This window comes from Hippopotamus amphibius, chromosome 15 (assembly GCF_030028045.1).
Source record: "Hippopotamus amphibius kiboko isolate mHipAmp2 chromosome 15, mHipAmp2.hap2, whole genome shotgun sequence".
Lineage (NCBI taxonomy): Eukaryota > Metazoa > Chordata > Mammalia > Artiodactyla > Hippopotamidae > Hippopotamus > Hippopotamus amphibius.
This window is the reverse complement of record NC_080200.1, coordinates 403938-425710: the sequence shown is the minus strand read 5'-3', so window position 1 is coordinate 425710 and position 21773 is coordinate 403938. Positions and strand designations below refer to the sequence as shown.

At 64.6% G+C, this 21773-nt stretch overlaps 3 protein-coding genes across 5 annotated transcripts; 1 reads left to right on the top strand and 2 right to left on the bottom strand.

Moving 5' to 3' along the window:
- Positions 1 to 861: 861 nt before the first annotated feature.
- On the top strand, positions 862 to 9839 carry PLPPR3 (phospholipid phosphatase related 3). Its single transcript, XM_057710436.1, has 8 exons — positions 862 to 895; positions 1238 to 1338; positions 7193 to 7378; positions 7451 to 7592; positions 7678 to 7873; positions 7953 to 8010; positions 8093 to 8266; positions 8478 to 9839. The coding sequence occupies exons 2-8, from the start codon at positions 1264 to 1266 to the stop codon at positions 9837 to 9839; spliced, it is 2193 nt and encodes a 730-aa protein (XP_057566419.1). The 5' UTR covers positions 862 to 895; positions 1238 to 1263.
- LOC130837467 (putative proline-rich protein 21) lies at positions 3939 to 8471 on the bottom strand. The gene is made up of 2 exons (XM_057710437.1): positions 7658 to 8471; positions 3939 to 7324 (listed from the first exon to the last, which is right to left on the bottom strand). The coding sequence occupies exon 2, from the start codon at positions 6723 to 6725 to the stop codon at positions 5067 to 5069; it is 1659 nt and encodes a 552-aa protein (XP_057566420.1). The 5' UTR covers positions 6726 to 7324; positions 7658 to 8471; the 3' UTR covers positions 3939 to 5066.
- A 239-nt stretch (positions 9840 to 10078) lies between the features above and the next one.
- Positions 10079 to 21368, bottom strand: PTBP1 (polypyrimidine tract binding protein 1). Of its 3 annotated transcripts, none has more exons than XM_057708925.1 (15): positions 21259 to 21368; positions 18950 to 18980; positions 16246 to 16321; positions 15868 to 16040; positions 15635 to 15781; positions 15382 to 15552; positions 15189 to 15299; positions 14941 to 15115; positions 14673 to 14750; positions 13846 to 13994; positions 12746 to 12779; positions 12265 to 12357; positions 11944 to 12160; positions 11621 to 11698; positions 10079 to 11540 (listed from the first exon to the last, which is right to left on the bottom strand). In XM_057708925.1, exons 1-15 carry the CDS (start codon positions 21264 to 21266, stop codon positions 11408 to 11410), a joined length of 1674 nt encoding a protein of 557 aa, XP_057564908.1. In that variant the 5' UTR covers positions 21267 to 21368; the 3' UTR covers positions 10079 to 11407. The 3 variants fall into 3 exon arrangements, with proteins under 3 accessions (XP_057564908.1, XP_057564910.1, XP_057564909.1); XM_057708927.1 differs by lacking the exon at positions 21259 to 21368 and adding an exon at positions 20223 to 20558; XM_057708926.1 differs by lacking the exon at positions 14673 to 14750.
- Between the last annotated feature and the right edge of the window lie 405 nt (positions 21369 to 21773).

Sequence of the window (21773 nt, the reverse complement as noted above, 5' to 3'; positions counted from 1 at the left end):
GGACAGAGATTTAAATTCCCGGGGCCTCAGTTTCCCCACGTGTCAAATGACGGTCAGCTGGTCGCCGCCCCACACGGCTGCGTGTGGAAAAGGGGAAACACCTGCACACAGCAAGCGCTGCCTAAGTGAGCCTCACGTGCGTCCACCACGAGGGCCCCACCGCCGCCCGCGCATCCCGGGGCGTCCCGGGCCGTGCGTCCTGGATGCTGTGGGCCCGGCGAGCGGAGGGCGGACCCCCGCGGGGCGCAGGGGGCAGGGGGGCGGGGCGGGGGCCCGGCCGTGAGGGCGGCCCCCCCCCCCCCCAGCTGCTTTTGTCTCCCGAGGGCGCGGGCGCCCGGGGAGCTCGCCATGGAAACGCGCGCCGGGGGGGGGGGGGGGGGAGGGCGGAGAGGCGAGAGACGCGGAGACCAGGACGCCCCGCCCGCGCCCATCCCAGAGGCCCGGGAGGGGGGGCGCCCGCAGACCCCGGCCCGCGCCCGGCCCCGCGGGAGACCGAGGCCCCGGAGACCCGGAGACCCGGAGACCCGGAGCCGGAGGGCGCGGGGACGGCGACGGCCGCGCGCGCTGCCCCCGACGCGCCGAGACAAAGAGCCCCAGCCCCTTGCGCCGCAGCTAGGCCGCCGGGCGCGGGGTCTCCGGCCGGGCGGGGCCCCGCCCCCCACCCCCATCCCCCATCCCCCATCCCCATCCCCCATCCCCCATCCCCCATCCCCATCCCCATTCCCATCCCCCATCCCCCATCCCCATCCCCATCCCCCATCCCCATCCCCATCCCCACCCACATCCCCCACCCCCATCCCCATCCCCGCCCCCGCGGGGGAGGGGCCGGCTTTGTGCGCGCCGCGCCGCAGCCCCCGCCGCCGCCAGCTCCGCCCTCCGAGCGCCGGCGCGCCAGGTGAGGGGCCCGCGGGCGGAGGGCGCACCCCAGCGCTGCTCGGTCCGCGCGCTCGCGGCCCCGCAGGCCCCCGCCCCGACGCGCGGGACGGACCCCGGCCCGGAGGCCCGCAGGCCCGGCCGGCCGCGCCCTCTCTGCGGGCCCCCTGCCGACCCCCCGCCCGGGGCGGCCGCCGGAGCCTGGGGCAGGGCCGCGGTGCGCGGGGGGCACGCCGCGGGCCCCGCTCTGCCCGGCCTCAGTTTCCCGGGGCGGCTGCTGCGCCCGCGGCCCGCCCCTCCCCCCGCGTCCCCCCAGGGCTCAGGCAGCGCCTCCCCTCCTCCAGCGCGGCTTTGTCCCCTCCAGCCGCGGCCTGTGGCGCGCCCGGCACCATGATCTCGACCAAGGAGAAGAATAAAAGCCCGAAGGACAGCATGACGCTTCTGCCCTGCTTCTACTTCGTGGAGGTGAGTGGGGGGAGGTCGCGCTGGTGGGGGCGCGGCAGCGGCCCTCGGGTACCCCCCACGCCGGGGCACGCGGGCGGGCACGGGTCGCGTCCGCCTCGGATCCAGGCACAGCCGGGGTGCCCGGGGGTGGGGGGTGCGGGGTGTCGGAACACTTGGGCTCTGCAGGACGAGTAGGAGTTGCAGAGGCGCGGAAGGATGTCCTGGGCTTCGCGGGAGCTGGGCAAGTGCTGGAGGGCGGGACCTACCGTCTGGGGCACCGGTCAGCAGCTCCGGCGGAGGGGCCGGAGCGAGGTGTCGGGGGCCACGGGTGGGCGCGGGACACGGATGCGATGTCCTCCTCCGGCGCGAGAACCAGAGGCCTGGAGGTCTGAACTGAAATCCCTGCTCTGCTCATGGTGGAGGCTCGTGCACTCCGCCGAGCGCTGCTAGAACAGGCCGGGCACACGGTGAAGGCCCCCTGAGTGTTTACAAAAGCTGGTAAATGCAGCCCCGGGGCGCGTACCAAGCGCCAGGGACAGACAGCTGACACGTATCCAGACCGAAACGGTCTGCACCTTGGTTACCTACAATGCCCCCTGCTTGCTGCGCCAGAAAGCCTAGCTCCCGTGAGGGACCCAGGCAGGGTGCGGGGCCCTCCAGACAGGAGGAGCCGCGCCCCCAGACCTGAGCCAACAGCACCCGGTCAACCCCCTGCAGGGTAACCCAGGCTGGCGGGCACCTCCCCAACGGGCCGGCAATCTGATTACTTTTTCAGTTTGCATCTGAATCCTCGTTACAGGTTATACCTTCTCAGTGTTCTACAGGCGGCGGGGAGGCAGCACCCTCCCCCTCAGGCCCCCGCTTCCCCCTACTCTCACCTGTGTCCTCTTCCAGAAAGCCTTTCACAGCCATGCAAGTCCACCAGATAGGTAGCCGTTGCCCCACCATCTCTGAAAACACAGTTCCTGACCTCATCTTTTTCCTGCCGGAGACCATTGCTTACCATGGCCCCAAGAAAGGGTGCCCCCTCCCTTTTCACTGCTGCGTAGTACTCCAGCGCTGGGCGCCAGCCCCAGGGCATCGGGCATTCGGGTGCTTCCTAGCCTTGGTGTTTCACAGACATTCCTGGAAGGAGACTCTTTAAGCTCCTGTGTCACCCCACACAAGCCTGCGGAGCTTATCTGCAGGGCACCTCCCTGGGGAGCAGTGTGTGGTCACTCGGGAAAGACGCCAGATCCATCGCCTGGGGGTCCCCACGTGCATGCCTGTCCTCCTGCAGCCTCCCCTGCACTGTTAGTGGCATTTGGATTTTGACCAACCTGGTGGGTGCGAAACTGTATCCCAGCCTCAGTCTGCATTTCCTTTATTGCCAGTATTCTCTTTTTTTTTTTTTTCTTTAAAAACACGTCCCGAAAGCAAGCACGTTGGCTCGACATCGTGAATGAGTGTGAATGATTTTCCTTTGGGGCAGCTGTGCTCTGAGGCGTTCGTGGTTTTCAGCAGAGGGTCTCTGGAAGCAGTGAGAAGCGGCTGCTGGGATTCAGGAGGCACTTACAGATCCTCAGGGGCCGGGGGTCTATGACCTGGGCCCCCCCGCCACCAGGTGCCGCCGGTTCTGCCTCCAGCCTGGTCCCCCCGGGAGATGTGGGCCGAGGGCTGGAGGAGAAACGGGAGGCGGCCAGGCGTTGGAGCCACAGCACCTGGGGCGTGGGACGTCGCAGAGGGTCTTCAGCACGACCCTCTTGTGGAAAGATCTGATGATGTTGAAAGGCTGTTCTCAGGCCCCACCTACGCCCTCTCTGTGGCGTGAGGCGGTCTGCCCAGGGGGCTGGGCCGGATCACGCTGACCGTGACCATGGAGGTGGCCGCTGACTGCTGCTGATACCACTGCGGGTTCCGGGGGGCCAGACGCCAAGCGGTCTCAATGTTTGTGCTCATCCAGTCCTGCACGGAAGCCCTGCGGGCTGGCCACTTTATTGTTCTTGTTTTCAGCTGGGGAAACTGAGGCACTGGGAAGCGGTGGAGCCAGGCAAGTGGCTTCATTCGACTGCCTTGGGCCTCATGCCTGCATGCAGCAGACGCTCAATAAATGCTCCTTGGACACCAGCCCAGCTCCTGCAAACCCAACTTCAGCATTTCCTCTCTGGGAGCCCCCAGCCAGGGCTGCAGGGAGGGCCGAGGCCCCTCTCAGGGCATCGTACAAATCGAGTGGGGGGGGGCTTCCCAAGGCAGCTGGGCCTCATTAGGTGCCAGCCTGCTCTCTGGTCCCCAGATGTTGAGTTTGAGATCCTTGGACCAAAAGGGGAGGCAGAGGGCACGGGGAGGGTTTGCTTCCATAAGAAGTTTCCACTGGAATCTGCTCAGTAGCTTTGCAGCACAAGTGGGTGAGTGTGTGAGGTGTAGACCCTGCATCCCTGCCCTCCTCGGGCGCCGTGCCGGTGACTTGGTCAAGCTCAGCTCAGCTTTCCTGACCCTCAGCCTCCCGCCTGTTCAACACGGCTGCTCTGAGCAGGTGGAGCGTCGTGTGCTGTGTGCCCGTCACCTGGGGGCACACGATCAGGGCATGCAGAAGGGCCGTTGCACAAATGAGCGATTCCAAGAACTAATTCATTTATTCAACATCTGCCATGGGCCAGATGCCCATGTTGTCAGGGCTGAGTGTGAAGTTGGCATGCAGGGGTACAGGCTGCAGAAAAAATAAAGCAGTGCAAGGGATGCAGAGACTGGTGCCAGGAAGGGGGTCTCCAAGGAGGGCCAGGACCCTAGAGGGGTGTCTAAGTGCATCCATCCATCCCTGAGAGGAAAGGCCCAGAGGCAGGAACCTGTCTGTTGTTTCTAGGTGGTTCAAAATAGCAACAGTAGCTGGAGGAGAGAAATCAATGAAGTTGTGAGGGGGTGGATGGATGATGGATGGGTGGATGGATGGAACTATGGGTGGGTGGCTGGCCGGCTGGGTGGTTGGACGGATGGCAAATGAATAAATGGATAGAAGGATATTGGAAGTTGATGGACAGAGGGATGGGTGTTTGAATGGATGATTGATGGATGAGTGGATGGATGGGTTGATAAGATAGATGGGTAAGTGGATGGATAGTTGATTTATGGATGGATGTGAGGATGGGTGGATGAAAGGAAGGAGGGGTGGATGAAAGGAAGGAGGGGTGGATGGATGAGTGGTTGGGTGGCGAGATGAATGGGTGCATGGGTGGGTGAGTAGGTGGAAGGATGGGTGGATGGGTGAGTCAGTGGAAGGAAGGAAGGAAGGAGGCGTGAGTGGATGGATAGATGGGTGGGTAGATGGAGGTATATTGATGACGGAAGATGATGGATGGATGGGAGGATGGGTGGGTGGGTGAGTGGTCAGATGGGTGTGAAATGAATAAATGGATAGATGGATTTTGGAAGTTGATGGATGGGTGTTTGGACGTATGGATGTTTGATGGATGAGGGGATGGATGGGTGATGGATGGCTGGATGGTGGATTTATGGATGGGTGGTGGATGGGAAGAAGGAAGGATGAGTGGATGCATGTATGGTGGATTGATGGGTGGATGGAAGGGAGGAAGCATGGGTAGGTGGTTGGATGTTGGATAGAACATGGGTAGATAGATGAATGGGTGGGTGGATAGACTGTGGACTGAGGTATGGATAATGGAAGATGATGGATTGATGGATGATGGATGGGTGGGTAATGAGTGAAAGGAAAGAATGAAGGCGTGAAGGAAGGAGGTGTAGGTGGATGTACCTACCTATGGTGGGTGGTGGGAGGGAATGTTCCATGGAAGGAAGGAAGCGTAAGTAGCTGAATGAATGGACGGTGGATTGATGAATGAATGATGGAAGATGATTGGATGGATGGATAGAAGGAAAGATGAGTGAATGGATGGATGGTGGTTTGATGGATGGATGATGATGGAAGGTGACAGATAGATGATAGATGTGAGGGTAGATGGATGGAAGGAAGGAACCAAGCAAGCAAGCATGGGTGAAAGGATTGGTGGGTGGAAGAAAGGAAGAAGGGAAGAGTGGAAGGAAGTGTAGGTGGGTGGATGGATGACGGGTGGGTAGGTGGGGGGATGGATAGATAGATGGGTGGATGTGTGGGTTGATGGATAGGTTGGAGGAAGAATGAGCAGATAGATTGATGGTGAATTGATGGATGGAGGATGGAAGAGGATGGATGGATGATGGATGAATAGATGGATGAGTGGATGCATGGGATGATGGATGGATGAGTGGATGGATGGATGGTGGAAGATGATGGATAGGTGGGTGGGGGGGTGGATGGAATATGGATGAGTAAGTGGATGGATGGATGATTGATGGGAGGAAGGATGGGTGAGTGGGTGGATGGTCAGATGAATAATGAATAAATGGATAGATGTTGGAAGATGATGGACGGGACGGGTATTTGGATGAAAGGATGGTGATCGTTGAATGGGTAGGTGGGTGGTGGATGGATGGATGGACGGGTGGGTGTGTTGATGGATGAATGCATAAGTGGATGGATATATGGACAGATGCATAGGTCGATGGAAGGAAAGAAGAAAGTAAGCATGAGTAGATGGGTGGATGATGGACAAATGGATGGATGGATGTGTGTGGGTGGATGGATGGGAGAAAGGACGGGTGGGTGGATGGATGGATGGTGGATTGACAGATATGGGAAGATGATGGATGGAGGGATGATGGGTGGGTGGGTGGGTTGCTGAATGGATGGATAGGTGGGTGGAAGGAAGGAAGTGAATGTGGGTTGGATGGGTGATTAGATGGTGGATTGATGAGAGGCTGAATGAGTGGGTGGATGGGTGTTCAGATAGATGAATAATGAGTAAATGGATGGATAGATGTTGAAAGTTGATGGATGGGTGTTTTTGGATGAATGGATGATGGATGGATGAGTGGGTGAGTGGGTGTTGGATGGATGGGTTGATGGGTGTGTGGGAGGGTGGGTGGATTGGTATTTGGATGGATGGGTTGATGGATGGAAGGAAGGATGAAGGGATGGATGGAAGGAAAGAAGCATGAGTAAATGGGTGGATAGGTGGATAGAGATGGATGGAAGGATGGATAATGGAAGAATGGATGGATGATGGAAGATGATGGATAGATGGATGGGTAAGTGGGTGTATATGGAAAGAAGGAAGCAAGCATGGGTGGATGAATGGGTGGGTGGATGGATGGAAGGAAAGAAGGAAGTGTGGGTGAATGGATGGATGATAGTTGGATGGCTGGGTGGGTGGGTGGAGGGACGATTGAATGGAAGGAAGAATGAGTGGATGGATGGTGAATTGATGGATAGATAATGGAAGACGATGGATGGTTGGATGGATGGATGGTTGGGCGCGTGGGTGGATGGATGTATGAGCGGCTGAATAAGGGATGGATGGATGGAAGAAAGGGAGCATAAGCGGATGAATGGAGGTGGGCTGATGACTGGATGATGGAAGATGATTGGATGCGTGAATGGATGTGGGTGGGTTGATGGACAGATGATGGATGGGTGAATATGTGGGTGGATGGGTGCGTGGGTTGATTGGTGGATGCAAGAGTGAATGGATGGATGGAAGGAAGGCAGGCAGCCTGGGTGAATGGATGGATGACAGGTGGACAGATGGAAGGAGTGTTGATGTATGGGATGACTGGTGGGTTGATGAGTGAATTATGGGTGCAGGAGTGGCTCCGCTGGATGGACGGACCTGTGGCTGCTACACGGACAGGTGGTGGGTCGCTGGACTGCTGGATGAGCCTATCAGTGGGTGAACAGCCGCTTGGACACGCGGATCGGGGGATCAGTCAGCGAAGGGACTCAAGTCCGGGGCGGATGACTCCACGCACGAGCGTGGCGTGACCCTGGCCAGCCCTCTTTCCGCAGCTGCCCTTAGTGGCGTCCTCCATCGTGTCTCTCTACTTCCTGGAGCTGACGGACCTCTTCAAGCCGGCCAAGGTGGGCTTCCAGTGCCACGACCGCACGCTCTCCATGCCCTACGTGGAGGCCAGCGAGGAGCTCATCCCGCTGCTCATGCTGCTCAGCCTGGCCTTCGCCGCGCCCGCCGCCTCGGTGAGTCCTGGGCGGGGCCGGGCGGCGGCGGGCTCCCTGGCCGGGCCCGGCTGAGCACCTCCCTGTCCGCAGATCATGGTGGGCGAGGGCCTGCTCTACTGCCTGCAGTCCCGGCTGTGGGGCCGCAGCGGGGGCCCGGGCGGCCCCGAGGGCAGCATCCACGCCGGCGGCTGCAATTTCAACTCCTTCCTTCGGCGGACGGTGCGCTTCGTAGGTGAGTCCCCCGTGGCGCCCGCGCACCGAGGGCAGCGGGTCTGGCCCCAGCTCCCGCGCCTGGACCTCACCCTCCCACCCCGCAGGCGTCCACGTGTTCGGCCTGTGTGCCACGGCCCTGGTGACTGACGTCATCCAGCTGGCCACAGGCTACCACGCGCCCTTCTTCCTGACGGTCTGCAAGCCCAACTACACCCTGCTGGGCACGTCGTGTGAGGCCAACCCCTACATCACGCAGGACATCTGCTCTGGCCACGACGCCCACGCCATCCTGTCTGCACGGTGAGTGAGTCCGGACGTTGAGCGTGCGGGGAAACGGAGGCAGCATCCCCGGCGGGGCTCACCTGGGTGCCTCTTGCAGGAAGACCTTCCCATCCCAGCACGCCACCCTGTCTGCCTTCGCTGCCGTCTACGTGTCGGTGAGTCCCGGGCGGCCCCGCCGCGTGCCCTGGACGCCCACCGGGGCCAGCTGCCCTGACCGCCCTGTCTGCCCCACTGCAGATGTACTTCAACTCGGTCATCTCGGACACCACCAAGCTGCTGAAGCCCATCCTGGTGTTCTCCTTTGCCATCGCGGCGGGGGTCTGTGGCCTCACCCAGATCACGCAGTACCGCAGCCACCCCGTGGACGTCTACGCGGGCTTCCTCATAGGTGCCGGCATTGCCGCCTACCTGGTGAGGGGCCGAGGGGGGAGGCTGCCCCACCCTGGGGGGCGCCGCTGAGTCTTGTCCCTTGGGAGCTGGAGCAGTGAGTGACCTGAGGCCAGCATTTGTCCCACTGGGAGAAAAGCGAACTTCTCTCCGACGCCCACGGCAAGTCCGTGGCCCGGCGGGGACCCTGGTCTCCGGCTGCCCACCTCACGCCCAGCCCACGTCTCATCCCCAGGCCTGCCACGCAGTGGGCAACTTCCAGGCCCCACCGGCAGAGAGACCAGCGGCCCCAACGCCGGCCAAGGACGCGCTGCGGGCGCTGACCCAGCGGGGCCACGACTCGGTGTACCAGCAGAACAAGTCCGTGAGCACCGACGAGCTGGGCCCGCCCGGGCGGCTGGAGGGCGTGCCCCGGCCCGTGGCCCGCGACAAGACCTCGCTGGGCAGCCTGAAGCGGGCCAGCGTGGACGTGGACCTGCTGGCCCCCCGCAGCCCCATGGGCAAGGAGAACATGGTGACCTTCAGCCACACACTGCCCCGCGTCAGCACGCCCTCGCTGGACGACCCCGCCCGCCGCCACATGACCATCCACGTGCCCCTCGACGCCTCGCGCTCCAAGCAGCTCATCAGCGAGTGGAAGCAGAAATCGCTGGAGGGCCGCGGCCTGGGGCTGCCCGACGAGGCCAGCCCTGCGCACCTGCGGGCGCCTGCGGAGCCCATGGCGGAGGAGGAGGAGGAGGAAGAGGAGGAAGAGGAAGAGGAAGAGGAGGAGGAAGAAGAGGAGGGGGAAGAAGGGGGTCCCGCCCCCCCCTCGCTGTATCCCACCGTGCAGGCCCGGCCCGGGCTCGGGCCGCGAGTCATCCTTGCGCCGCGGGCCGGGCCGCAGCCGCTGGGGCACATCCCCGAGGAGGGGGCCCAGGCAGCGGCCGGTCTGTCCCCCAAGAGCAGCGCAGCCGTGCGGGCCAAGTGGCTGATGCTGGCCGAGAAGAGCGGCGCCGCGGCCTCCACGCAGCCCCGCGTGGCCAACCCGCCGCGGCTGCTGCAGGTCATCGCCATGTCCAAGGCCCCGGGCGGGCCCGGCCCCAGGGCGGCAGAGACCGCCTCGTCCTCCAGCGCCAGCTCCGACTCCTCCCAGTACAGGTCGCCGTCGGACCGCGACTCGGCCAGCATCGTCACCATCGACGCGCACGCGCCGCACCACCCCGTGGTCCACCTGTCCGCGGGTAACGGGCCCTGGGAGTGGAAGGCGGCGGGCGGCGGGGCGCGGGGGGCGGAGGGCGAGGGCGGCTACGAGCCGGGCGACCCGGCTCGCGGCTTCCGTGCGGGGCCCCGGCCCCCGGGCGTGTCCCCAGGCTCCTCCGTGAGTGACGTGGACCAGGAGGAGCCGCGGTTCGGGGCCGTGGCCACCGTCAACCTGGCCACGGGCGAGGGGCTGCCCGCGCTGGGCGCCGCCGACGGGGCGCTGGGGCCGGCCGGCCGGGAGTCCACGCTGCGGCGCCCGGCGGGCGGCCCGGGGCTGGGCGAGCGCGAGGCGGCCGAGGCGGAGGCGGAGAGCTACTTCCGCAGGATGCAGGCGGCGCGCAGGTTCCAGGACTGACGGCGGGGCGGGCGGGGGCGGGGCGTCCCCATCAGACAATAAAAGGCGGTCCCGGAGCGGCGTGTGCGGCCTGGTCATGTGGGTCTGCAGGCGGGGCCGTACTCGGGGCGGGGGCGGGGGGCGGGGACGGGGGCGCCCCGAGACCCCCAGGCGGGAAGGGCGGGGGGAGGGGAGCCACGCGGCCGCGTGTGGAGGGAACAGCAGTGAAACGCACAGGCCCAATAAAGAGGGAAAGCGAGTGCAGGGTACAGAGCGTTTATTCAGTCCAATACAGGCTGGCCAGGCTGCCGTCTACAGGGCACAGGAAAGAAGAGCCTACAGAAAAGGTAGTCGTTGTTATAAAATCGCTTTAATTCAGTTCTCTCCGCATCACAAGCCGGCGGCGGGCAGCGCCTGCCGTGCTCCTTACAATACTGAGCCTGTAATTGCTGTTATCAAAATATACATCTGTGTCACCATAAAAAACCGCAGTTGCTGCCCCTCACGTCTTACAACAGGTATAAAAAATTATAAATATTTACACCCTTGCTCCACCCCACCTGCAAACTCGAGGCCCAGGCCCCGAGGGCGGGCCGGCCAGCACAGGGCCTGCGCGGGGCGCCCCTTTGGACCCGTGAGGGCAGGACGAGGCGGCGGAGACCGGAGGACCCCCACCTCCTGGGGCCCCAGCACTAGAGGCAGACAGAAAACAGAAACAAAACTTTGGTCCAAAATTTGCAGGAGGAAAGAAACCCTGAACGTTTAAGAGCGTGTGTCCTCCGGGACAGAGGACAGTCGGGTGAGTAAGGCATCGGGAGGTCGCAGACGCGCCGGCCCCGCTGTGTCTGCCCTGGAAACTAGATCCTGCCCTGCGACTCAGTGACAAGGATAAAATATAAGTACAGTATACAAGGTCATACCACGAGAAGGAAATTTAGGTTACACATACCATTTGTATCATCTTGCTATATAAAAAGTTACTTAAAACTATTTCTTTTGCATATAAATGAAGAGTAGAATATTTGGTCAACTGGAAACGTTGCTATAGGCACAGGCGTCCGCAGCTGCATCAAAGCGTAACACAGAGATCACGGTGGAAACGAGGCTGAACAAGCAACGGGGGGGGAGGAGAGGGAAATCACACACTTGATTAAAGGACGGGGGGCGGCCGCCCCCGGCCCCCCAGCACGGCAGACACATGATCCCACGGGAGGCTGGCCCCGCGGGCCCCCAAAGCCCTACCCGGCTGCTACCCCAGGAAGGCCCTGCCCGAGCGGCGGGTTTAAGGCACAAGAAAGCCAAGGGGAGGTCTGGAAGCGCCCGCCGCGCAGGCTGCAGAAGGCACGGGCACGGGGCCGGCCGGGCGGGGCCTCCGCCGTCCCCGAGGGCATGAGGCTGGCACCCCACTTCCCCAAGGTGAGCGAGGGAATTAGATTTAATTTCTTTTAAAAACAGGTAAACTGATTTCTCTTTAAAAAAATAAAATCTCTGGTCTTTTAAGGTCACTTCAGCTGCTTTTTAAAGTGGCTTTTTTCTGGAATGATGGAAGTTGTCGCCGGGTGCCCGGCAGGCTGGTCCTTGGCGGCGGCCTAGATGGTGGACTTGGAAAAGGACACCCGCAGGTGGTGGTTCTCGCCCAGGTCGTGGTTGTGCAGGTCGATGAGCGCCTGGATGGCCTCCTCCACCGAGCCCATCTGGATGAGCGCCATCTTGCGGTCCTTCCTGCAGGGGGACACGGGGCCAAGTGAGGGGCGGGGGGCGGGGCGGCCCTGGGGGGCGGGGCGGGGCGGGGCTCTGCTCACTGGAAGAACTTGAACCCTTTGACGATGCCGCCGTTGCTGGAGAAAAGAATCTTGAGATCGTCCTCGGAGATGGAGGGCCTGCAGGGGGAGAGACGGACCCGAATCAGTCTGCGGAGAGTCAAGGCCGGGAAGGCCGAGCCGAGGACAGCAGCTGAGCGTCCAGGGGAGGATGGGGGCTCCAGAACCCTTTCAGGGGCCCCAAGAGGGAGTTATCAGAAAACGACCGCAAGCACCCGAAAGGCCTATCCGGCGCAGAGGGCTCACTCGGCCGGGCCTCCAGCAGCGCCTTCCCCCTCCCTCGCGGCCGCACGAGCTCCACTCACGGGATGTTGGAGAGGTGCAGCGTGGCCGAGGGCGGGAAGATGTTCTGGAAGTTCTTGGAGCCGGGCTTCTTGAAGCGGTGCAGCGGCGAGTTGCCGTAGTCCTTGGTCAGGCCCTGGTCCTCCTGGCCCTCGCGGGGCAGCTGCACGTTCTGGTGCTTGGAGAGCGTGATGCGCACCGGCTTCCCGTGCAGCTTGTGCCCGTTGAGGTGGCTCATGGCTGGAGCGGGGGCAGCACAGGACGCGTGACCCCAGGCCCCCCGGGCCCCGCGGCCCCCGGGCCCCGCCCCCACAGCCCCGGCCCCGCCCGCGGCGGCCCCTCACCCAGCTGGGCCTGGCTCCCGTCGGCCATCTGCACCAGGGCGTTCTCCTTCTTGTTGAACAGGATCTTCACCCGCTGCACGTCGCCGTACACGCCTTCAAGAGCACGGGGACGGGGCGCTCAGTCAGCCGGCCCACGGCGGCCTCCCCGCCGGCCCCGCGACCCGCACCCCCGCACAGGGCTGGCTCCCCGCAGGGCTGCTTATTCTGCCTGAGAGCCTGTCTAGTCACAGGGAGCGTTACTGGGAGGGCTGCCTTCAGCAGAGAAGCCCTAAAACCCAGGCAAGGGCGGCTGACAGAGAACCATCCGGCAGCGCGCTACCGACACGGCGGCTCGGCCGACAGCATGCGGGGCGGTGAACCATGCTCCAGAGCCCAGGTAATACGCAAACCGCAGCCCAGACCACGCACCGCACATCTCAGGGCGTGACAACCACCTCCATTACATGAAAACAAGGTAATAAAAGTGTGAACGATAACATACCGAAAAGAATAAAGAGGCTTTGGGGTGTGACTCTCTTTAGAGGACAGCAGAGCAAGGCAGCGAGGGACAGGGAAAGGGAGAGGTCAGGGGGCGAGTTGCCAATCGTCCACCACGAGGAGGCAGCCCCGCAGGCGTGCAGGTTGATGGATGATGAAGTTGTCAGGATGTTAATATTCAAGGGCAGGTTGGTTTCCGGAGAGCAGGGTTTGAGGGGGAATTTTGTTTTTTATTTATTTATGGTTTTGTTTTGTTTCAAGCAACAACAGGAAGCAGAAGTACCGTGCAGTCAGTTGGCAAAGAAATTCCGGATCAGGGCAAGAAAAAAAATTGGGAAAGGGGAAGGGGAGAAAAGAAAAAAAGTAGCAAAAACACAGGTCAGTAAATACATAAGAAAACACGCGGTGTCCCATCAGTCAAGACCACACACATTACGAGCCACGCACCGGGCGGACAGCAGGAGCGCCCTCCGCGGGGAGGAGACGGCCCCCGCCGGCCCCCACGCACGCCCCCAACCAGGCCCTCCGGGAACTGTCTCCTCCGGCCCCGCGCGGGGTGGCTGTCAGCGGAGAGCTTGGCTAGAGGAGCTGGGACAGGGCTCCCGAGGACGAGAGTCACACGTGGTCAGACAGGCAAGAGAGCAGCTTGCTAAGATAAACAGGAACCTGTCTCTCCAACAGCCAAAGGGTCCTGAGCCTTTATCATCTCATCCCAGCTCCCTGAGCTGAACGTGCCCCCAAGACTCGTGCCGGCCCGGCGGCCACTGCCGGGACCCTGGCTGGCGGCCTCTGCTTGCGCCCCCTATCCCCCCGCCCCCCCCCGCCCGAGGCGCCCTGCAGACTCGGAATGTCAACACTGCTCTCTGTACCAAGTACTTCAACTCTCAGCATCGCGGAACCAGGAAGGTAAATTAAGATGTTAGGGGACACAGGAGAACCCCAAGCGCTGCGGGAGAGGCGGCAGCAGTGCACGACGTCGGTGCAGAGAGGACAGCGTGGCACCTACGGGCGCTGGCCGGGACCTGCCCTGGGGGCCCCAGTGCCTGCGGGCGGGCCCCCTCCCTGCCTCCTGTCTCCGGGAGGACAGCCTGGGGGCACACGTACCTCGGGGTTGAGGTTGCTGACCAGCAGGACGGAGTTTCCTGCCCCCGCCAGGCCTGGGATGGCGATCCGGCCCGCAGCCGCCGCCGCCGCCGCCGCTGACGGGATGGCCAGGGGCGCCAGGGCCCCGTGCACGTTGGGGACAGAGAGGCCTGGAGGAGAGAGACACTCAGGTGAGCGGCAACACCCACGTCCTCCACAGAGTGGGAAGTGCAGGTCGGGCCCGTCCTCATGCAACCGGAGACGCGGTCGGGGGCACCCAGCCTGGCCCCATGCCGGCCACACGCCTGCGGCTCCTTCACGCTCCTCGCGGCGCGGGCTGTGCCGGCTGCACCGCCTTGCATGCACCGCGCAGCACACAAAGCCCCGGCCCTCGGGTGCAGGGTCGAGCCCAGCAGCCCCGGCCGTGTGGGCACGCAGGTGCCCGTCACCATGCAGACAACAAGCCGGGCGGGACGGCAGGCTCAGGACCAGGACGCGGGCGGGCGCCTGGCCCCTGGGAGGGACGCGCAGGGGTGCCCGCCCGGCTCACGCCGCTCCGCTTACCAGGCCACTTAAATGCATCTACTAGGGGCACATCCCTCCAACCACCGTGCGCTGGTCCTCACTGGGCGCTTGAAAGGAACCAGACCAGAGACTGTGGGCTTAGCGGGCTCTCTGCACGGCCCGGCCCCATGACCGCCCTGTCCAGGCTCTGCGGGGAACCCAGAGGCCCGCGGCCAGGAAAGTAGGCTCCCCCCGTGACTGCGCCACGTCGGCTGCCGTGGAAGCAGAGCTACGGGAGAGGTGTGGGCATGCAGAGTCGGCGGTGGGGACGAGTGTTTGAATACCTGCGGCTTGAGGAATTGCAAAGGTGGGAGGGAAACCAGCTCCTGCATACGGAGAGGCTGACATTATACCAGGTGCACCTAGAAACAAATGAGACACTAATCATCGCACCCACGGCTGCCAGCCGGCTGCCAGGGCCCCACCCGGCAGGTTCCAGGCCGGTGCTGCGCAGGCGTCCGGGAGACAGGTGCCGACCTCCCTGGGCTCGGAGCGGGCGCCTAGACTGAGCTACGTGTCCTGCCCCCGGGTGTCCTGTCCCCGGCCTCTCACCGAAGGCTGCAGCCATGGTCTGGTCCAGCGAAGGCTGGCTGTCACCGGACGGCAGGTCGGGGCGTGTGTAGTCACGGCTCTTGTCGTTGTTATACTTGACGTTGAGGCTGGTGAGCTTGGAGAAGTCGATGCGCAGCGTGCAGCAGGCGTTGTAGATGTTCTGGCCGTCCAGCGACTGCGGGGACAGCGAGAGGGCCGTGAGCGGGTGTCTGGCGCCTGGCGGCGCAGCTGCCCCGAGGACCACTCACCAGCTTGGCGTGCTGGGCGCTCACGGGGTCGGCGTACTGCAGCAGCGCCTGGAACTGGTTGTTCTTGGTGAAGGTGATGATCTTCAGGACGGTGCCAAACTTGGAGAAGATCTGCAGGAGGGCAGGCGGGTCGGCTCAGCCCGAGAAGCCGCCCCGGCCGCCCCGCAGCAGGGGCCCCGGCCGCCCGCCTCACCTGGTGCAGCACGTCCAGGGTCACCGGGTAGAAGAGGTTCTCCACGATGATCCGGAGCACGGGGCTCTGGCCTGCCATCGCCATCCCCGCGTCCACCGCCGCGGCCGAGGCGGCCAAGGCCAGGTTTCCCGACTGCACCGAGTTCACTGCCTGCAGGGCCGCCTGGGCCCGCTGTGGGGAGAGGGCCGTGAGTCCCACAGCCCCTGGGGGGCCACCCCTGCCCCCCGCCCACCCACACCCCAGGGTGCCGCACCGCCTGGTTGGGTGAGCTGTCCGTCTTGAGCTCCTTGTGGTTGGAGAACTGAATGTAGATGGGCTGCCCGCGCAACACGGGCGTCACCGACGTGTAGTAGTTCACCATGGTGTTGGCAGCCTCCTCCGTGTTCATCTCGATGAAGGCCTGGGGGGAGAGGGAGGCGGCAGTGGCGCAGGAGCCCAGCCCGGCCCGGCCCGGCCCAGAGCAGGAGCGAGCCCAGGCCCCCGTACCTGGTTCTTCCCCTTGAGCATCAGCAGGTTGGTGACCTTCCCGAAGGGCAGCCCCAGGGAGATGACCTCTCCCTCGGTGACGTCACTGGGCAGCTTCCGGATGTGGATCACCCTGGAGGGCACGCCTGCGCTCCTGTTGTCCCCCTTGAACTTCTTACTGTCATTTCCATTTGCTGCAAGAGGAGGATCTGCCTGGCACAGGGCACCTCCCAGGCGCCCCTAAACCAAGGGACCCCCCTGCTGGCACGGGCTTCCTCCCCCGCCTGGCTCCCAGGGGAGCGAGGCTTCAGGTCACCCAAGGCCAGGACCCCAGCGCACGGCTCATACCCACACAGGACGCAGCTCCTGGGCAGGGCCGAGGGCTGTGGTCAAGGTTACCTGTAGAGGCCGAGTTGCTGCTCATGATAAAGGGTCCGTTAGTGACACAGGCAGAGAAGAGCTCGTCGGATCCCCGCTGGAAGAGAGGGGCAGGCTGGAACAGAGCGCACTCGCCGCAGCCCCCCAAGCACCCCGTGGCCCTGCACCTGAGCCACGCCTGCTTTTCCCACCTGTGGGGCCTCTGGGGGCTTTCCCGAGGCAGGGCCAGGGGCCTGTCCCCCACGGGGCCTCTGCGTGTCCCGGCCCTGGGTCTGGGGTCTGCACCGGCTCAAACTGGCCGCACCCCAAGGCTCGGCGGCCGGGCTCTCACTCACGGCAGAGCCACTTAAGGCCCACGAGGACAAAGCCCCCTTGTGACACTGTGGCCACCCGCTCAGCCAGAGTCTGTCCTACTTTCAAGTCTGAGGAAATCGGAGCCCAATGACCAGAAACGCCACCTCTCCAGGTGGCGGGCACCTGGTGACAAAAGTGCCCCTGCAGGCAGGCTCCCCAGCCCGTTTTCTTTCCAGAAACAACGCGTTGAGTTATTACCCTCAATCTAATTCAGTCAACTCCCGAGATGCACATAAGATCAAGCCTGGGCTGAATACGCCGGCAGGTGGCCCTCCTGCCGGGAGAGGACAGACCCCCTCCCCACCCCCACCCCACCAAGGAGCCAGGAGACCCCACGGGTGGGCTGCCCCGCTGGGACCAGGAGGCTCTAACAACCCCCCGACGTGAAACCCGTGGCCTGAGAAGGGCTTCCCGGCAGTACCAGGAGAGACCAGAGGGCCAGCCCGCCCCTCCTCAAGCCTCAAGGACACCTTATCTCTGCCCCTCCCCCAGCCAGCTTAGCTTCCACCTACAAGCAAGCACACCGCGGTGCGCTAGAGCCCCTTCAGGACCCTCACACCCCACACCCTGCCCTTGGGACACGCCAAAGGAACGCAAGGCCTCGGGTCTGCTCTCGGGACAGCAACCGGCCACACGCGCGCCAGCGCCACGGGGCGCTCCCAGGACACGGACCCCAGGCTGGGCAGCCATCTGCAGGGGGCCTTCCCCGCTCCCCAGCTCCCCAGGGCTCACGGCTGAGACAGATGCACGAGGGCCCAGCGCCTGAGCGCGTGGAGATGCTGCAAGGGCTCAGAACGGGAGTCCCTCAGATCCCTTCTCCACCTTAGACTCCGGAACACCCCCAGACTCACAGACCGCTCACAGGCTGGAGTCTGATATAAACGAAACCAAGTGTTAAAAACCCCAAGCACTCCAGGCTGACCTGACTGTCACACCCCAGCTCACCCTCCCGGAGCACAGCTGAGCACTTCAAGGCTCAGAGCAGACCAGCCCCAGCCCTGAACAAAGGGCCACACAGGAAACCAGGCAGACGCACCTGAGCCCAAGCGCCGCCGCTGCCTGCGAGGACAGAGCCCCTGCCTGTGTGGCCAGAACATGGATTTGAACCCTGACCTCTGCCGTAGCAAAGTCCCCTGTGCACAGGCGGACAGGGACGGGGCCCCGGGGGCTCCCAAACACTGGCTGCACAACCTCAAAAAGAGCACCTTAGTCCCAACTCTGACAGGCGACAGGGGGCGCAGAAACCCCCCAGGAGTGGAGCGTTCTCACGGCAGGCAGCCCGGTGCGCCGCCACCTGTGGGGTCTGCGGGGCAAGCCCTGCCGCTTGGCCGCCTGAACCCCCCAGGCCTCCCCCGGGAACACTACCCCCTCCCCAGCACAGGAGGCCCAGGTACAGGGGGTGACTAGCGGCTCCACTGGGGTGGCCCCCAGGCACACACTCCGGGGCAGAACCTGCAGGGGGGATGGGGCTCTTCTCGGCGGCGGCTGCTGGAGGCCCTGACCCTTAAGTCAACTCAGACCAGCAAGTGGCCCCTGAGCACGCTGGCCGCGAGGCTCAGCCCCTGAGCAGCCCTCACCTTTCCATCAACAGCTCAGCACCGCCAACACCCGACGGCTCCCGTAAAGCCCAGCTTCTCCTGAGCCTGAGGAGGACCAGGCTGCCCTCCTGGGGGCCCCACAGCACGCCCCACCCCCCACCCCAGCCTCAGGGTCTCCGTCCCGGGCAGGGGATGGAGGAGACAGGCCCTGGGAGAGCTGTTCTGGCTGGAACTGGCCCCACAGAAGCAGGGGGAGGTCACCATACCGCAAGTGCTGGGAAGAACTCCCTTTCCCTCCTCCCACCACCAAACCAACAGGTTTTATCTGCAGGAAGATCGCGACGGCCGGCGTGAGGGGGGGAGCAGTGTGTGAAGACAGTCGGCCTGGGAAAACCGAAACCGGCCCAAGCGCCGTGGCCGCCTGACCAGAAGCCAGCTGCTGCCCGCTCCTCGGGGCACACAGCCACCCGCAGGCTCAGGACACTGCGCAAGGGGGACCCTCGGCCCCCTGTGCCCTGTTCCAGTAGCGAAAACTACGCGAACAATGACATCCTCCCAAACAGCCTCCGGCTACCCCGCTCCCCTCCCCACCACAAACACCCTGGGGCGCAAACAGACCTCAACCTTTCCCACACAAAACCAAGAAGAGAGATCCCATCACCCCCGCCACGCATCCCATCTCCAACGACAAGCAGTTCTGCACTTCAGGGCAGGGCAGGGGGTCCTGAAACCAGACTGCTGAGGGCTACCCCCCCGTGCCCAAGGCAGGCCATCCGCCCCTGGAGCCCTGAGCCGGCCAGGCGGAAGAAGAGAGCGATGTCAGAGGTGCCTACCTTTGTACCAACTGCTATGTCTGGGACGATGCTGCGGAGAGAGAAAAGGAGACGTCAGTGAGGGTGCCCACCACATCCCGCCTGCGTGGCTCCCTGGGCAGCCGGCACGAGCCCGCCATCGAGGCCTTCGCCAGCGACAAGGCTCGGGGCAAGGAATCCGGGCAGGGAAGCGAGCCGACCGCCCTTTAATCGCCACTTGAAAAGGAGCCATCATTGTCCTCCGCTCCCTCCCCCCGCTCCCGGCAGGACCCCAGCCCCGCCTCCCGACCCTTCCAGAGACAAAGACACCCCCTCCACAGGCTCTGGGAGGGACACTTGATGCTAGTTAGGGTTCAAGTGCTGCTGTGTGCTTTCTAGAAACTGGCAGCGCTTGGGGGACGTTTCCAGCAGAAGGCAGGCTGGTAAAAAGACAACTCAAGGGCCCGAGGTTACAGCTCCGGCCCCAGGGGGCCGAGGAGGGGCGACATGGTGGATTAATGATCAGATACAATTGACACGAGTTACTCATCAACCTAGCTCCGCGTGACCGGACTTTCTCCCCCCGCAGAGTGGGTCCCGCTGGGGAAGGCCGGGCGGGGGAAAGCGCGACTGCCCCAGAGTCCCGGCTCCTGCAGCCCGAGCCACCCAGGGCAGCACAACCCTCGGAGAGCGTCTACGTAGTAAATGAGATCTAGAGACAACCTAATGACTCACAAGATGTCTGCTCAGAAAGAAAACTTACTCAGCAGTACCCCCCACCAAGGTCACCTGGCAGCCCCCGTGACCGGAGCCTGCCGTGATGTCACACGTCCCCCGGCCCAGCCTCAGGCCCCGCGGCCGCCGCCTGCAGGATCCCCCTCGGGCGGGCAGGGAGGGGAGCTCCCACCACACCCTGGGCTCCAGCCCTCCTCCATCCTCACCCACCGCAGCGACGGTGAGACCTCCACCCCTTTCCCGCAAAAACCTCACGGGCTACTGTCAACGGTTTTTAAAAACCTCACTGAGCCAAGAAAAAACCTCCCAGAAACACGAAGAATGAACAGCACGCGGTTTCCCGGCTGCTGACCCAGGGTGCCTGGCGGCCTCCAACTCCCAGGGAGGCCCTCAGACACAGGAAGCGTCTCATACAAGATGGCCTTCCTGCAAGAAGTTTCCCGACCTTCCAGAGAGCACGCAAGCCACCCAGGAGCGGCACCGCCAAGGCCAGACCCGGCTGCCGGGGTAACCACGCCGCCTACAAAAGGCTGCAGACGCGCCCCCAAGACCAGCTCTGGGGACGACGAAGCAAGCAGACCTCGAGAACGTGACCGGACGGCCAAGAGAACCCTTCCCACCGGGGCTCCCCCGGCGGGCTTCCGGGCGCCCGGCTCGCTGGCGCGGGAAGCGGTCCTCTGGGGCAAGTCCATCCCCGCCAGGGCGGAAGGCGGACCACGAGCCGATCAAGTTCCTCTTGCTGCAGCAACTTTCCTACCAGGCTGCCCTCAACTCAGCCTGAAACCTATCATTTCAAACCCGAGGCGCCGAGGGCACGTGACCCTCCGGGCACGTCTCCGGGCGCAGGGAGGAGCGCGGGCTCGAAGCGCCCCATCCCCGGACACCCGCGCCCGCCGCCGGGCGCTCAGGCCGGAGCGCGCGCGGCTCCCCGGGCCTCCACGGAGCGGAGCCCCGCCCGCCGCCACCTCCGCACGCGGGGAGCGGGCCCCGGGCCGGAGCCGCCCCGCCCCCACCGCGCCCGGGGCGCCACCCCGGGACGCCGGGCGGGAACAAAGGGGGCGGCGGAGGGCCCGCGCCCTTCCGGGTGGGAGGGCGGCGTCTCCGGCCGCGCCCGGGCCCGCGGCGGGCGGGGGAGGCAGAGCAGAGTCCGCGCGGCGGGAAAGGCGGCGCACGCGCGCCAGCACGGCCGGGAGCGCGCGGGCTCGCGCACGCGCGCGGGGGGCCCCACGGGGCGCGCGGCGGCCGTACGGGGCGCCGGAAGGGCCACCAGGCGCGCGAGGGCGGCGCGTGCGCGCCGGGCCCGGACGGGAAGCGGGAAGGGCCTCGCGGCGGCCGCGTGCGCTCGGGACGGGCCGCGCGGGCCCCGGAAGCGGGCGGGGCTCGGCCGGGCCGCCCCCTCCATCGGACCCCCGCCGCCTCGCCCCTCCGGCGTCCCCCCCGGGGCCGCGTCCGCGCCACAGGCCCGGGGAGAGGGAGGCGGCCCGGCGGCGCCCCGGGGCCCAGGCTGGAGGCGGAGCGGCGCGCCAGGCCCGTCGCCCCGAGGAAGCCGGGCCGGCGGCGAGGGGAGGGCTGGAGCGCGAGGAGGGCGGCGGGGAGCGCGAACGAGCACGACTCACCCGTCCATTGCACACACAGGAGACCCGCGGGGGACGGAGTGGAGGCGCCGGAATAGCAGGAACCGACCCAACGGCTCCGAGTTATAGACTCACAAAATGGCGGAGACGCCCGAACACGTCCCCCGCGCGCTCTGCCTATTGGCTCCCGCCGCGCGGGTGGGCGGAGCGAGCGCCGCGGGACGCCGTCAGCGCCTCCCACTGGCTGGGAGGTCGCTCTAGGGGCGGGGCCGAAAACAATCGCAGGCGGCCATTGAAGAAGGCGGCCGTCCGTCGGGGCTCGAGGCGGAAACGGCCCGCGGAGCCGGGGGAGGGGCGAAGCGTCGCGGTCACGTGGCTGCGCCGGAGCCAGTGAGCGAGCGGCCCTCCCGCGTGGGGCTTTGCGAGGGAAGCCATCTTGGGAGTGGGTACGTGGCGTGTCCGGCGGTGGGCAGCGTGCTTCCCCCGGGCTGCCACCATCTTGCAAACGGGCAGGGTCCACCTCCGCCTCTGACGCGAGGGCCGAGGGCGGCGCGTCG